The 16,795-nt window shown below is 28.1% G+C and overlaps 1 protein-coding gene and 1 long non-coding RNA gene across 2 annotated transcripts; both read left to right on the forward strand.

Annotated features, from left to right (window-relative positions):
- The first annotated feature begins 3,379 nt into the window (after nt 1-3,379).
- LOC120071588 (WAT1-related protein At4g28040-like) lies at nt 3,380-10,377 on the forward strand. The gene is made up of 8 exons (XM_039023933.1): nt 3,380-3,589; nt 7,864-8,089; nt 8,183-8,251; nt 8,358-8,474; nt 8,612-8,861; nt 9,416-9,574; nt 9,671-9,819; nt 9,911-10,377. The coding sequence occupies exons 2-8, from the start codon at nt 7,899-7,901 to the stop codon at nt 10,101-10,103; spliced, it is 1,128 nt and encodes a 375-aa protein (XP_038879861.1). The 5' UTR covers nt 3,380-3,589; nt 7,864-7,898; the 3' UTR covers nt 10,104-10,377.
- A 2,128-nt stretch (nt 10,378-12,505) lies between these two features.
- LOC120072358 lies at nt 12,506-14,538 on the forward strand. Its single transcript, XR_005480424.1, has 2 exons — nt 12,506-12,659; nt 14,210-14,538. It is a non-coding gene; the product is annotated as an uncharacterized LOC120072358 (long non-coding RNA).
- Nucleotides 14,539-16,795: the final 2,257 nt, after the last annotated feature.

A 16,795-nucleotide genomic window follows, 5' to 3' on the forward strand; every position in this document is an offset into this window, starting at 1 on the left:
CTCAGGTGTGGTTAGCTTCAGGAGTCAAGGAATTCTTCTGATTGCTAGAGAATTCCCTTATAAGCTCACTGAGATATAAATGTTACCCTTGCAAATGAGGGAGCTTCTCTATTTATAATGCTTCCCTGATGGGCTTCATTGGCTTGGCCATGGCCTTGATTGTCCTATGGTGCACTGAACCTTTTAGGCCAATTTAATCGGACTTGGGCCTGATCTTTAGGCCTAATTAATTGAACTTGAGCCTGGTCTTTAGGCCCAATTAACTGGGCTTAGGCCTATTTTGGCGTTTTAGGCGCACATTAAGCACATATATGGGTGTAACTGGGCCAACGCCGAAATTATAGCGTCAAATTGGTCGAAATTAATTTTACTCATCGACGTCTAGGACGAAAACATAGAATTTGCCCTTAATTTTCAATTTGAGACACGTGTCAACTCTTAATTGATCACAAATTTGACAATTTCGGAATTCTGTCATTAATTTAGTAAATGACATGGTGGTTCGTGGTTGATCCGAAATTTCTCCTCCAACAGACACATTTCATTAACTATCAAGACATACCACTATAGCTCGATAGTTGCACTCTCCTCACTGTAGACATATTTCTGTCTATTTTAACCATAATCGGTAAGTCGGTCCTTCACAGGTCTTTCGTATTTATAGTTGGGTCAAATTATCGTTTTACCCCTGTAATGCATCTTATTCCTTTAGCTCCCACCTACCCTCTATTGAACAACTTATTCATAATACCACTTATGAATCATGTCCTTTTTTACCACGAGAGGACAAGGTCCCGTCGTTCAAAATCAAGAATAAACACTTAAGAGAACAACTTGTCTGCTAACCCTAAGACAGATAGGAGTGAATTCCATCTTGCAAGGTTATGTCCCTAGCTATCAATCTGGTTTTATCCCCAAAGTAAAAGGCTTATTGAGCAGTGCTATTGGACTACTCTCACCTATGCAGATCAAAGGATAATCCCGAATAAACAGGAGTTCATAGTTAGCTCAGGATTAAGATCGAGTTATTCTAGGTTATTTTAGTATGAAATAGTCAGTTTTAACAGTAAACGGTCGTTATAAAGAAAAGTGACTATTTTGAGGTCCAGTCTTTATGCAAACTCATTGCATAGGATACCCCACTCACATGTCTCTATATGAATGATCTGTGGATCACATCATTTGTATCAGCATACAAAATGGGTCGCATCCAATAGTATTACCAGGATAGGATACCGAATTTCATCCATATACTTATAGACCATTTATGCTATATATTATTAACTTGATCCTATTTATGTCACCACATAAAGTTAAAGTATTTATAATATAGCCATAGATATGTTTATTGGATTTTCATAATAGAATGTAATATCAACAATATTATTGAATAAAATATTCAATAATATTTTATTGATAAATAGACTGTTTAACACGAAATTTACAAACTACGAGTTCTAGGACATTCCCAACAGTAGAGATGTGTTTTTTTACGGTATTATTTGTATCGTCAGAAGATAGTTCCCCTTTGAATTATTCATCTAAATGTCTCTGATCAACATCTATACACAAGGTGTCGGGATAAGTATTACATTAATGGACAATTTTTATACAATGTCAGTAGATCATTGAAATTCCCAACGTCAACTACACGTCAGAATAATTGATTTCTCTCGACAGTTGTTCTGTATGCGCCCAATTTAAGCATCGAGAGATCTGTTTTTTCTTTTAATGTCTATATCATAATTGAGTTGTTAATTTTAATTAAAATTTTTAAATAATTAAATAAATTTTTTATATATTAATATATTAACATTTTTTAAAATAAAATTTTAAATAAACAATTTGATTAACCCTAACCTATCCAATTAAAATGTTTTTTTAAAATAAATGTTTGGAATTTTTTGCTATAAAATGTAAATATTTTTGGAATTTTTCTATTTATAATAATTTGTCTTTCTTAATTGGGTTATGTTGGATATATTTTATAATAAATGTTGTTTTAGTAGAAGAAACTTACCACTCAAATAATTAGGTTGATCAACCCAACACAATCTTATAGATATCCTATTCAAAAGAAAGTAAAAAAGTTTCAAATTCATATATATTGAACATATTAGATTATAATTCCTAAAGGAAAATGGATTGACGTATTAAATACATTGAGGAGAGAAATTAAAAATGATTAAATATATTCAATTTATTAATAGAAAATGGATGAAGCTAGAGATAATTTAAGTAATATTATATTATAAATATATATGATGTACATTAAACATAGAGATAATTTAAGTAATATTATATTATAAATATATATGATGTACATTAACAATAGAGATAATTTATAAAATATTATATTATAAATATATATGATGTACATTAACAATTAAATCCTTTTCTGAAATTTGAAATTTGAGTAAGAATTGTATTCTTTTACTTACAAATAAGGTAAACCATTCTAAAAAAGTGAAAAGATAGTTTTCGAAAATTCAGAAAATAGATTTAATTTTTAAAAATTAAGGTCTCGTTTGGTAACCATTTTGTTTATTGTTTTTGTTTTGAAAAATTAAGATTATGGATACTACTTCCATCACCAAATTTTTTTATTCATTATCTAATTCTCACCAATGATTTAAAGAATCAAGCCAAATTTTGAGAATTAAAAAAAAAAATGAGTAGTTTTCAAAAAGTTATTTCTGTTTTTGGAATTTGACTAAGAATTCAACCATTATATTTAAGAAATATGCAATTGATTATAAGAAAATATGAATGAAATAGATTTAATTTTTAAAAACAAAAACAACAAACCAAATAATTACCCTATCGCATCTAAACCACTCCAAAAATAGGACCTAAATGAATTAAAAAAATAAGACTTAAATGATTATCAAATCGAATCAACTGCTTCTTGTTCGGTTGAGGGTTGGAAGCACATTTTGGTGATGTTCGAATTACTGGCTATAGCAAGTGGAAAGAGTTTATTAGTTTTCAAGACACGTCTGTTTCTTCATTACAGTCTTAAAAATTAAATTTAATGTTGATTGAAGAAGCACATGTAACTTTATTGATAACTTAAAACATTTACCGGTAGCGTACACCACCAAGAATGGACTTTAAGTTTAAAAAGAATCCAAAAATAGAAAAAAAATTGGAGTATTTAGCTTGTTTTTGAAGCGTGGCGAGGGGAGTATGAAATAAAGACCATGTGTCTGAAGCTGATAACATTAAGCAACGTTGCATGTCTCAACCATTTGTTTAGAAGCCAGAGAGGATAGCCATAAAGGGAAGTTATTGTCCTATCTACCATTATCGGAGGCTTTAGAAGCTAATAAATTTGGCCTAAACTACACACAGAAACACAGAATTAAATGAAACCCATTTCCATATCTGTACTCTTTTTTCCTTTAATAACTTCAACGAATTGAACCACTTCTAACAAGGCATGCATTCGCTTCAATTTCAAAAACTCTCTTCTGAGAGCCTTAATTAATTAAGACAAAATTTTGGGTGTTGTTACAACAAGCATTTGCATGCATTCATCTTCCATTGCAATCTGAAGAAAGGGAGCAGATTGCTTCATCAACGGGAGGTATGTCCTCATTTTCTTCCATTTTATCTCTCCAATACTTACTAGTTTCTTTTTTTTTTTCTTTTTTCTTTTTTTCCCATTTCTTTATTATTAAGAAAACTATATTAAATATATAAATAATTTAATATTAAGATTATGATTGCTTTTTCTTAAAGAAATTAGTTAAATTGTAAATTTAGGTCGATATTTTTTTTTTAAATTAAATAAATCATATCATAGCATTTGAATTTTTGAAGAATTTAAATTCATGAGATATAAACTATCAAAAATCGATTAAATATGTGTTATATATCCAATGATCAAAGAAATCTTTTTGTTTCAAATATTTTGTTCGATTATAAAGATTTTTGAATTATATTTATAAAGAAAATTCTCAAGTTTAAAGCCGGATACATTTTTTAAAATTTTTAAAATTTGGGTTTTTTCCTCACAATTTGCTTAATTATGTTTTCATCGTCTAACCAATTCAATTCTTAGCTAAATTGAAAAAAAAAAATGGAAAACGAAAATGAAATCGAAATCACATCTCAAAAAGAATGGAATAGGTGTAAGTTGGGTTTATGAGCTTAATTTAAAAAGTAGTTTATTATTTACATTATTTTCGTGACGATGTATAATATATAATTTATAATATTATAATTGTTTAAAAATTCATATGTTTTGAATTGCAAATATATATTTTTTAATCTAAATTATTTGATAAAAGCTTAAGAAAACAATTTTTATAATCATTGATTCAATTAAAATTTGAGAATCAATATTAAAATATAGAATGATAAATAAGATGAAAGTTAGTACATTTTTAGAAAGCTACATTTCAAAGTTGGTATCTATTAGTTTTCGCATCTTACAATAAATTAAGAAGTGATTTTAGGTAGATTAAGGCCGGTTTGTAATAATTTGAGGTCCGTTTGGTCTTTTCGTATTTTTGTTTTTCGTTTTTTTTTTTAAATTAAGTCTATTTTCTCTCTATTTCTTACGATGATTTACATCAGTACAATAATTAATTCTTAACCACATTTTAAATAAAAAATAAATTTTAATTTTTTTTATTAGTTTTCAAATTTTGGCTTAGTAAAACTATTTCTTACATAATTAAGAAATAATTAAGAAAGAAATTTGGGTAGAAGTAATATCTATAAACTTAATTTTCAAAAACAAAAATAAAAAATCAAATGGTTACCCAATTGGATCTTGGTAAATACTACTTCTGCCTCCCAATTTCATATTTAATTTATCTAATTTTTACTAATGATTTAAAAAATGAAGCAAAAGTTTGAAAATTAAAAAATAGTTTTTAATTTTTTTTAATTTGACTAAGAATTCAATCATTATATTCAATAAAAATGCAAATTATACTCAATAAAGATTCAAATCATAATGAAAAAAATAGATTTAATTTTTTTTAAAAAAAAACAAAATGGTTATTCAACGAGATTTAAGTTTGAAATATTTGAGATGTGTAAATTTATATGGTTGCATTTACAAAAGTAGTTTTGCCTATGCTGTCAAAAGAAGGGGAAAAAAAAGTAGTTTTGCCTATATTTGTTGCACATAGTTTACAAACTTGAAAATACAATTCATTTTATATATATAGAAACTGAAATCCAACTTTGAGACTATATATGATAGCTAAATAGCTTATAGAAACATAAAATTAATTATCTATATTATTTACGAATTTTTTATTTTGAAACTTCTTAATTTCAGAAAAATCCAAAAATTAACATAAAATTAAAAATAATTTATAATAAATAAAGAAAGAAAATGTGCAAATGGGATGATAGAAGATTCTCCTCTCACTTGTTCTTCTAGTTTTCTAAATTTTAATATAAATTTAAAAAATAAAAGTTCAAATCTTTTTAAATCTTTTTAAGTACTATTAATTAGAAGTGGTTTTAAATCGTAATCATACATTGTTATCAAAATAGTAATATTTTTTAAGAAAAAGTTTGTACTTGTATTATATGGTAATTGAAAATTCCTTTTTTACAATGACATTTTTTAATTCGTGGAATTAAAGTACATTGAAAAGGAACATGTAAAAAAAGGAGATTGCAATGTGGTATGAGAGGATAATATTTATGAAGGAATTTAAATAAATAAAAAAAAAAGATTGCAATGACATTATATAATTAATAACAATTAGTATTATATTAATACCGTTACACATAAATAGGAAAAGGAAATGAAATTCAAAATAGAGAAAAAAATAATTAAAGTCATGAAGGCACAAACTCTAATAACTTATCGGTCCCCTCACATACATTACATTTTCTGTCATTCTTTCCTTCAACAAACCAGAGTTAAATGTATTGGTGTATACTTACAAATTTGAAAAGAGAGAAAACATACTATAAAAAAATAAAGTACATCAAATCTCTATTTTTCTTTGCTATTTGCAAACATATGACTAAAAGCAGTAAAGTATGATGATTCAATGAAAAAATTGGATTAAAACGATTTTTTTTCAAATAAAAGAAAATGAATCTACTTATTTATAAATATAGAAAAATTTCATTATTTATCCATGATAGACTACGATAGATTTCTATAAAAAAAAAAATATATTTTCTAACAAGGTAATTAAACATGTTTAATAAAATTGTACTATTAGAATTTTGGATATGAATGGTTTGGATATAGTTGATTTGGTTTTATTGAAAATAGAAATATTAGACTTATGTTATTCAATATTAAAGTTTTCTGCCGTAACTCAAAGTTTTTAGGTTAATTATCACTAGATATTTGAGAGAAACATCCTGAAAATAAAAATTATGATAAAATAAGTTCCTCATATATTGCGAAAATGTCGGTCACTGAATACGTGTTCCTCCTTGAACCAACATTCAAAACTATTAAAATAAAATGAAAACGAGGATCATGGGATCATATAAAAGTCCAAATAATCATATTAAAATAGTATGTATCATTCGTATACTTGAATTATTATTTCTTATATAAAGAAAAGCAACTAGAATCATCAATTGTACACCAAACATTATTAAATTATGAAGCAAAAGATCATGGACGACCTATGCACACAAAATAATAAATTTTATAAGAGTGGGAGAGAATCGTGAATCATGTATTCAAAGTCATTAAATTAATAATAATAACTGTCAAAAAAATTCATGACTAGAGCATAAGATTTAGAAAGATTTGATCGTTCATTTTCACTTCAAAATTAAAACTTAGGAAGATTTAATCCTTCATTTTCGCTTAAGAAAAATGGTAAGAACAACTATAGTATAACACAACATACTAGAGGTAAAGGCCATATTCATTAATGATATAAAACATAAATTAAAAAGAATTCCATTCTAATATTTCCATCTAACAATCATGAATCCATCTAACAATCAATTAATCCATGAACCTTGTTTGATGTATCAAAATTGGATTGGGTTTGGACTAACTCTTTGGATTGAACTCGAATTAATATTTAGAATAAATTATAATTATTTTTTTAAAAAAATATTTTTGAAGGATTTATTTATAGAGTATGCAATCTCTTTAATTCTTCAAATTTTCTAATGTGGAACCAATGGAGTGATTCTTAAATGATTCACTTTTCAACTCTCACTCATCCTATACATGCATTATTTAATCTCAACTTTAGTTTATTTTTTTTAATTCTCATGCATTTATAGATGAAGATTAGTTTATTTTTTAATTGATTTTTTAATTGTAAAATTATTATTATTTATTAATTAGTATAAATATATATAATGTTATACTATATTGGGCTTGCGGGCTGGTTATTCAAATACGGCTCAAACGAGTGACCCATGAGCCAATCTAATTTTAAAAAAATAGATCCATATCAATTCAATTTATGAAAGGATTGGGTTGGATGGGTCAATAATTGACCTTGGGCTGCGCTTAGACCGGGTTTGGACCGGATTTGAATTGGCTTGGATCCCCAGATATTGTAATAATTTTTTTTTTAAAAAAAACTTATTTGTACAGAAAAGATGAGGCTGGCGCGTAAAATAACCGCGTAGGATGGGCACTGACTTCAATCATGTTCCGGCCACGAGATGCCACATCTGAAAACCCCCATAGTTGTTTTCTTTTATTTTTTGTAAAAGAAAGAAATGATCATATATGATATACCATATAATATAATTATGGCCTCCTAACTCAGCGTTGGCTGACAGTCAACAAAAGACAGACAACACATTTCACACATTTTTACTTTCTACACCCTTCTCTTTTTGAGTTTCTATATATATATCTGGGCCATTCACATAAATTAAGCTGTACTGCAGAGAGACGTGGTTTCTATTTTCCAAACAATTCAGAGATGGGCTTCCGTTTTTCTTTTGATGATTACAAGCCTGCAATCGCTATGATAGGTTTGCAGTGCATTTTTGCTGCTCTTGCCATCTTCAGCCGAGCCGCTTTGGTTCAAGGGATGAGCCCCAGAATCTTTGTTTTCTATAGAAATGCCATTGCCACTCTGGCCATGGCCCCTGCTATTTTTTTGTCCTCTAAGTATGTATTTTACCATTACACTTCCTATTTCATTAATCACAACCAACCCATTTTCTAATTTACGACCTTTTTTTTTTTTTTTTTTTTTTACAGGAAAAGTGGCAACAGGCTATCCATTAGCCTCAGAGGCTTTTTTGTCATATCCGTGACTGCTCTTGTTGGGTATGAATGAATAGTTTATGTAGATAACAATTTTGGTAACCATTTCTAAATCGGACTTAATTAATTCTGTTTTGTTTTATCTTATTTGTTGTATTTAATTTGACAGAGTAACGGCCAACCAAAATGCCTATTTTGAAGGGCTTTACTTATCCTCCTCATCAGCGGCGAGTGCCATCGTTAATTTGATACCTGCCATCACTTTCGTTATGGCAGCCACAGTAGGGTATGGGACTTGATTTTTTTTTTCTTTTTTGTTTTTTTGTCTCTGTTTCAGAAAGTTTAGACATTACAAATGAAAAGGAGCAATTTTATTTCGAAGTTGAGCTGACATATGTTTGAAATTGAAATATAACGTTTCAGATTGGAGAAAATAAAAGCAAGAAGCTGGAGAACTGTAGCAAAAATAGTAGGAACAGTGGTATGTGTGGGTGGAGCTGCTTCAATGGCCTTAATAAAAGGCCCTAAATTACTAAACGCACAAATTTTGCCTAAAAATATTACCCTTCTCAATATGCTCGGAGTTGTCCAACCCGAAGGCGACACGTGGTTTCTTGGGTGTGTGCTTCTCTTCGTCAGCAGCTGCTTTTGGGCATTCTGGATCATCATGCTGGTTCGTTAAAATCCTCTTACTTTAGTGTTACACCCGGTTTATATCAACATCCATTGTAGATGATACCCTAGCATTTCGTAACTTGTTTTAAATTTATCGAAAAGAAAACTTGGTTGCAGGAATAACAATGTGCCAAACTTAATCAATTCCAAAAAAAAACGTTAAAAGTTTCACTAATTCTCTTAATATTTTTTAAAAAAAGTTAAAAATTATCATATGTAGACAACATAAAAATAGGTGTACCCTGAACATGCACTATTTTTCTATTAGCAATACTGGCTACACCCAAGTTCAAACAACTATCATGTGTGAGTTTTTAGTTGACTTCTTTTCTTTTTCTATTGGTAAGAAGGGTGTATTCTTGAAAAAGAGGTAAAGTGAATTTGCATAATTGGCTTTAAAGATATTAATGCAATTTTTTAAAGTTGAGTAGCTGAAAATTTCAGTTTGTATGTTAATAGTGGGAGTATTTTTAAAAGAATAGTAAAATATTTTTCATAATATAGTATTTGTATTATTGTTAGTTGTAACCCAAATTAAATTTGAATCCACAGGTTCCAGTTTCAAAGCACTGTCCAGACCCTGTAATTTCCGGCACATGGATGTTGTTCATCGCCACCATCTTAAATGGCATCTTTACAGTTCTTGTAGACGACAACACAAAAGTCTGGAACCTTCCCACTCCATTACAATTGGCCACTTGTGTATATGCGGTAAGTAATTAATTGTGTTCCTTCATTCAATAATTTCCAAAATTTTTAAACCTTATATATTAACATTTGAATATTCATTTTTATATAATCCTTCAGGGAACAACCTCCGCATTCTCCTTTTGCGTTCAATCTTGGTGTGTTTCACGAAGAGGTCCTCTTTTCACTGCATTATTCAACCCCGTTTGCACAGTCATCACAACATTCGTTTCTTCTCTCTTTATGCACGAAGACCTTTATATTGGCAGGTATAATCATTTTTATTAAATAAATTTATCATATTAAACACCTTAATTAAATCTAATTTGCTAAAATTTTTAATCATTTGTGGTGGTGCAGCTTAATGGGTGCTATTGCAGTGATAATTGGGTTGTATATCGTATTATGGGGTAAAGCCAAAGACGTTGAAGACATGAAACGACAACGTGCAGAAGCTCAAGATGCTATTATTGATGATTCGGAGAAGGATCTAGAACAGCCCCTTCTACGTGATGAAGAATCTGATGACACTATTAAATGTGATAAAGTATGAAGGAGAGTCGGATCGCAAAATGATCGTTATTATTTTTTAATTCTAGAAATGGATCGAATTGCTATAAATAATTATGTTTGAAGTTGACAATATCATATTATTAAAAAGATCGTAGGGATTATTATGTTTGTTTTGGTGTCACAAGTTGGGGGCAGGGGTTTTGAAAGTATATGTACAAATTTGAAGGTACCTTTTTCTGACAAGTGATTTAGTAAAGAACATGATATACATATGAACAAAACTCCAATCCAACTCTTTTCCACGTGTATTCTGCTAAACTTAATAATCCAAAATTTTGCGTACCATACAATAATTGGGAGAGTATCCATACTTTTGTAGTATTTGATTTTTCTTTTTCATTATAATTATATAATTGATTGCATTTTCTAACCATCTTTTGTTCAAATCAAAAACTACAATTCTGCCTTCAATGTGACCATTCTTGTGTTGTGTCTTTTTTTCCTCTACAAAATCAAGAATTTAATAAATTATAGGGGAGACTAGTCCTATTATTACCTCCACAAGATAAAGAATTTAATAAATAATTGGAGAGTCAAGTCATATTAGCAAATAATAACACGTGAAGTATATAGTTTTTTTTAGTATATAGCAGAAAAAGTTGATATTATTTCTATTATTATATTGTGATGTTATATATCAATGATCTAAATCTATCTCAATCATATACACAAAAAGATATATACTGCATCATTATTCATTAGATTCATGATGTTTTATATCTATGATCTTAATTACATATAAGATTTTCAAAAATAGAACAATAAGAGATTATTTACACAAAAAAGTAAAATTTAATCTTTTTTTATAGAGACGGATAGAAGTCTATCAATGTCTATCAGTGATAGAAATTGATAGAAATTTATCATTGATACTATGTTATATACGCTAATAGAAGCATATAAGTGTCTATTAGTTTTTTTTTTTTTTTTTTTTGCTACTTTTGTAAATAGTTTGACATTTTTTCTGTGAAAATTTCTCTAAAAATAAAATGGAGATAGTAAAAATTCTCCTCTCATATCCCTTTTTATATATTAATTTGCATAGATTAACAGACTTATTTATTTTTTTAGTACAACAATCACATAGACGGAGGATTCAACATTCGAAGAAGAAAAAATATCATACCAATTACCACTCATACATATTAAGACTGTTGAGGTACAATAGACTATTATATATATAGGGAACATCATTCTTTAACACTGTTGTTTGACGTGAGGCTAATGCCTTTTATTTGAGAAGGCAACCACTCACAAGACACAATGTGATCCATTTGCTCCATTTTTCTAAATTAATAAGAAGACAAACCACTCACAGGTCATAATGTGAAGATTGTGACATGAGGCTAAAGAATAATTTTGGACACTTCATTTTTTTATATTTTCAATTGTTTAAATTTAGTTTACATTCAAATTCAATTAATGCAAATTGAATACATTATAAATTTAGTTCCTATATTTTTTTTTTTTTTATAAATTTTAAAATTAGACCTTAAATATTAAATCGTATCGAAATTAGTATTAAAATATCAACAGACTTTACAGATGTACTAACATGATAAACTAAATTTAAAATTTTCTAAAAATACGTAGATTAAAATTAGCATTGAAAAATACTTAGACAAAAACAAAATGAAATTCAAAATACAATACATAACATGTTAATGGTAGAGATTTTTACATGAAAATATTTTGTACACGATATATTTCATAAATATCATAGATTTTGAATTATTTGCTTAAGAACTTTTAGCTTTAATTTTGCATCAATTTAACATTTTTTTTCTCTTTCACCATACAAAATCTTTATTTTTAAGAAACTATTTCCATTCAAAAATTTCCATTGAATTTTCACATCATTTTACTTCAAATTTGAATTAATGTGAGTTCTCTAATATTCCTCTCATTTTCTCTCAAGCGTCATCTACTTGTACAGTTTTCTTTTACATTATATTGTGTTATGTTTAATGTTATAATTTTTCTATTCTTATTATGGCATGTTAGCTTAATGCTATGATTTTTTTTTTAAATTTTTGTATGCATTTCATTTTATAATAAACAATTTACAATTATTTTATATGCAAATATTTTATGTCCTTTAATTTTGTAATTAATTTTCAATATTTGATATTATTTTGTAGTTATTTTTATTTTTTAATTTCTGCTATCACATTGACATTTACACAAATATTTTACAATATATATCTAATTGTTATCTTACGTTATAAAAATGATGACTAAAAATGGTCAATTATAATCTAATTCTACCATCAAAATTTTATTAACTAATATAACAATTTTCATAAAAATTTCTGAAATTTTCATTCATATTTATATAAAATCGGAACCTCAATCTATATTTACATTGCCTCCTAAAAATTTTCCCCTTTTTCTTTTTTCTTCTTCCACCACTACCCACACCCTCCTCTTTTCTGGACGACGTCTAGTCCTCCATCGCCGTTTGGCGCCTCCCAGCCCTCCGTGGCAGCCACCCAGCCTCGTCTGCCTGCCTCCCATTTTCGTGATTTTCTTCTAGGTTAGTTGATTTTGAATTTTTACTTGATTTGGATTAGTTTGTTTTGAGTTTGGCTTTGATTTTTGTTGTTTTATTTCTACTTTTTATTAATTTTAGAGTATTTGATGTTGATTTCGTTTATTTGTGGTGATTTAAATTTGTTTTAAGTGTTGATTTTAATGATTTGAATAAAGTTGAATGCTATTATTGTATATTTGAAGTGATTTTGTGGTTACTTTTATGAATTATTGGAGTGATTTGGATGAGGTTTTGTTGTTATCGTGTCAAGTGATTGGGTGGTTAGTTTTAAGGAGTTGAAGTGATTTGGCTAAGATTATTGGATCTTGTCATTGTGTATGCATTAGAGATTTAAAGTGAGTGTTGGATGAGATTATTTGTTGTTATTGTGTATGTGAAGTGACCTGGTTTTCAATATTCTTAGAGGCTATTTGATTGGAGGAAAAAGAGGGTGGGAATGGGAATAGGCTTACAAAGCCCATATTTAATTGGTGGACTTTGTTTATTTATCTTGAAAAGGCATTTCCTATGCATCTTTTAGCCACACAAGTAAAGGAATTACATACCCATTGAGAAGTGTGGGTTTTCACTTCTTCTTCCCCTTCCTACTACCATTTTCCTTCCTTCCAGCAACTTAGTTATCTTTAATTCCCACACATATTATTATCAGACATTGTTTTCTCGTGCACAACCAAACATAGTCATCCTTGATTTTCAGTAATTTTATTTCTAGACATATAATTTCCAGGCATCCTTAATTCCTGACCATTGAGAAAACCTTAATCCAAACAACCCCTTAAGACTTTGAAGTGATTTATAGATGAGGTTGTTTGTTGTTATTATGTATGTGAAATGATTCAGTAGTTAGTTTTAGAAATTTGAAGTGATTTTGATGAGGCTAGATGTTATCCTGTCTTTGAAGTGATTTGATTGGTAGTTTTAGAGATTTAAAGTGATTTACAATAATTTTAGTATGTAGTTTAGTGTAAGAGAATGTTAGATTTGGGCAATTATATATTTATTTTAGAAATCTAAAAAGACTATAAATCAATTTTAGGTTTTTTCATAAAATCTTCTATATGATTGAACTTTATTTTAGTTATCTAGGATAATTATTTAGGCTACATAGTTGTATATTTGGATTTGTAAAAGGGAAATAATGGATTTAAATCAATAGAATACACGTTGAAATGCATTAAATCTGTTATTTAGCACTTCAAACGATCAAGTATTAGAGTCTCGTTGATCCATCGGCGAGTCAGGGTTTAAGGGCAACACCCCCTGATGCAGGTTTGAGGGCAACACCTTGAAATATAAGTGAAAATTCATTTTTGGTATATTTATATTATTTATGATTTTGACTCTGGAGTCTAGAGAAATGCGATATATAAATCTTCTAATCCCTAGAGGTGCATCTGCTTTGTAATCTAAACTATTCTCTTTAATAGTAAATTATTCTCCCTCTATTCATAGACGTAGGCTAACACACTATTAGTGAACCACATAAATCTCTGTGTCAATTCTTTATTGTTTACACTTTTTGTGTTGATTAGATTTAGAAGATCTAAAGATACCAAGAGACCTGCACTTGCAAAATGTAGGGGGTGGCGTTATAAAGTTACATATTTCATACATATTAATTACTAATGACATAGTTGAATTCTGTAAGTCCTTAAAACCTATCTTATTTCTTGATGGGTTTGCATCAAATATGTCATGATCTGTGAGTTAGAAAGGTGGAAAACTTTGGGGTTTGAAAACTTATGTCTTTCACGTTTTGTTTCTGAGGCCTCTTTCATTGGTATTAGAGTGTATCTAAGAAAATATGTATCCACTATTGTTGTTGAGCTATGCAAATGCTTTTGAGATTTATGTGCAAAAACATATGCACAAGTGATTTAGATCGATTATAAACATAGATTATAATTAAACTTTGAAAGTTAGAAAAGATACTTGATGTAATGGTGCACCTAGCAATCCATTTTCTCTATAAAACCAAAGTTTGTGGGTCTCAATTAGCTATAATGGGTGTACCCTATTGAAAGAAGTTAACAGACATTGGAATAATGTGTATGAGACAAAGCATGTTTTGAAGGTTTTGTAGTGAAAGCGTATATAATGAATGAATCTTTGGTATTTTGTTTCCTATACATAACTAAAACTGAGACGAGATTCAATAAAGATGAAAGAAATGATGTTGAACTTCCAAATAATGAAATATATGTGATGAATTTCAAATGTTTAAACAAAGTGCACGATCACTAAGAGACTCAACAGTAAGGATACTATTGAGAGAAGAGAAATATAATGCACATTAATATATCTTGAACAATTGTGTTAAAGATACAATCTTATGAGAAGTACATTTTTAAAATTCTACTATAATTGATGATCTGATGATCTTGATACAAAATATGAAATAGAATTTTGAGATAAGATCTCTTGCTTCTAGTGTTTGTTAGGCAATATTTAAGACGAATTTAACCTCAAGTTTAAAGCGAGTTTTATTATATAAAAGAAACCAACAAAGTTTTTGTGACGGGTTCAAAGTTCATGTAAATATGATATTGAAAGGTTTTTTTTTTTCTTAATGTTTTTAATTCAAGAAATGAAATGGAGATAATTATTCTTAGTTGGATGTGTCCTGATTAGATCCATTGATATTAAGTTGTGTTTGTTTTGATGTCACAAGTTGGGGGCAGGGGTTTTGGAAGTATATAATATTACAAAATTTGAAGGTAACTATTTCTGACAAGTGATTTAGTAAAGAACATGATACAACTCTTTCCACGTGTTTTCTCTTAAACTTAATGATCCAAAATTTCGAGTGCCATACTCAATAACTAGGAGAGTAGGAGAGTATCCATACTATTGTACTATTTGAATTCCGATTATTATAAAATGATTGCATCACCAACCATCTTTTGTTCCAATAGTAAAATAAAAAATAAAAAACTATTCTCCCTTCAATGTGACCATTCTTGTGTCCCTCCTCAATAACACCTACGATGCACATAAAATATATAGTTGTATTTTTAATATGAAGAATAAAGTTTAAAAAGACTATTATTTATAAAATAATATTTTTTACATTGTTCTATCTAAATGATTTTAACTATTTAAAGGGGAAAATAGAGATTGTCGAAAATTTGAAGGATAAGGGATGTGATTATTCCATTAGATTGTGATATTTGATATCTGTATTCAAACTCATACTAATATAAAAAATAAAAAAATAAAAATAAATAAAAAAAAAACCAATTTGTCATGTAACCACTTCAAGTTGTAATGGGGGAGAGTTATCTCTTATGATCTAAATCACCCGCATACACGAGAAGGTATACTACATCATCAATTACCTAAATAACTGTAATAGAAGAAAAGACGTTTATATATATACATATCCACTATTTGATCGTGATGTGTCATATATGGGCTTGATTACATATACACATGAATAAACATATGTGATCTTGATCACACATGTATATAAAAAATTACACCATTTCACGTGTAACCACTTTGACTCAATTAATTATAATGAAAGACAAAAGTTAGATTATATATATATATATATAATATATATATATATATATATATTATATATATATTATATTTTGTCAACCGTTTTAAATTTAGCTATCACTTTCATTTGTTCAATTTAATTAATACACTTTAAATAAATTAAATAAATTAAAAATTTAATCCTTATTACTATTCATAAATCTTAAAATTAGACCTTTGAAAAAATAGACTAGAATAAAAAAGAAACTTCAATTACAATATTTAACATCTAATTTTTAGTGTTGAAATAAAGGGTTTTCTACCTATATACCCTAAATAAATAGGGTTAGTAATAAAATTGTCTTTTTATTTTTATATATGAATAGCCTAATGAACTATTATTTTACACAAAAATCTTTTCAACCTTCTTTACCATTTAGTTTTTATATATATAATATTAATATCAAAAGAAGCCTATAAAGGAAGTTTTTTGTGGTTATAAAATTTTCAAAACAGTGTTCTCTTTTAAAATTTAGAAAAGTTTTTTGATAACACCGAAAATGTGCTATTTAACTCCACTTAATTCGGGATTGTTCTAGGATTTTATATGTTTATTATGTTATTTTATAGGTATT

The sequence above is a fragment of the Benincasa hispida genome, chromosome 2 (assembly GCF_009727055.1).
Source record: "Benincasa hispida cultivar B227 chromosome 2, ASM972705v1, whole genome shotgun sequence".
Taxonomy (NCBI): Eukaryota; Viridiplantae; Streptophyta; class Magnoliopsida; order Cucurbitales; family Cucurbitaceae; genus Benincasa; species Benincasa hispida.

Bases quoted from the DNA above. Each gene is read 5' to 3' on its own strand.
- LOC120071588 (XM_039023933.1), top strand. From the start codon at position 7,899: ATGGGCTTCCGTTTTTCTTTTGATGATTACAAGCCTGCAATCGCTATG. The intron at 8,475-8,611 runs GTATGGGACTTG...ATAACGTTTCAG, and splicing joins GTTATGGCAGCCACAGTAGG to ATTGGAGAAAATAAAAGCAA. The intron at 9,820-9,910 runs GTATAATCATTT...GTGGTGGTGCAG, and splicing joins GAAGACCTTTATATTGGCAG to CTTAATGGGTGCTATTGCAG.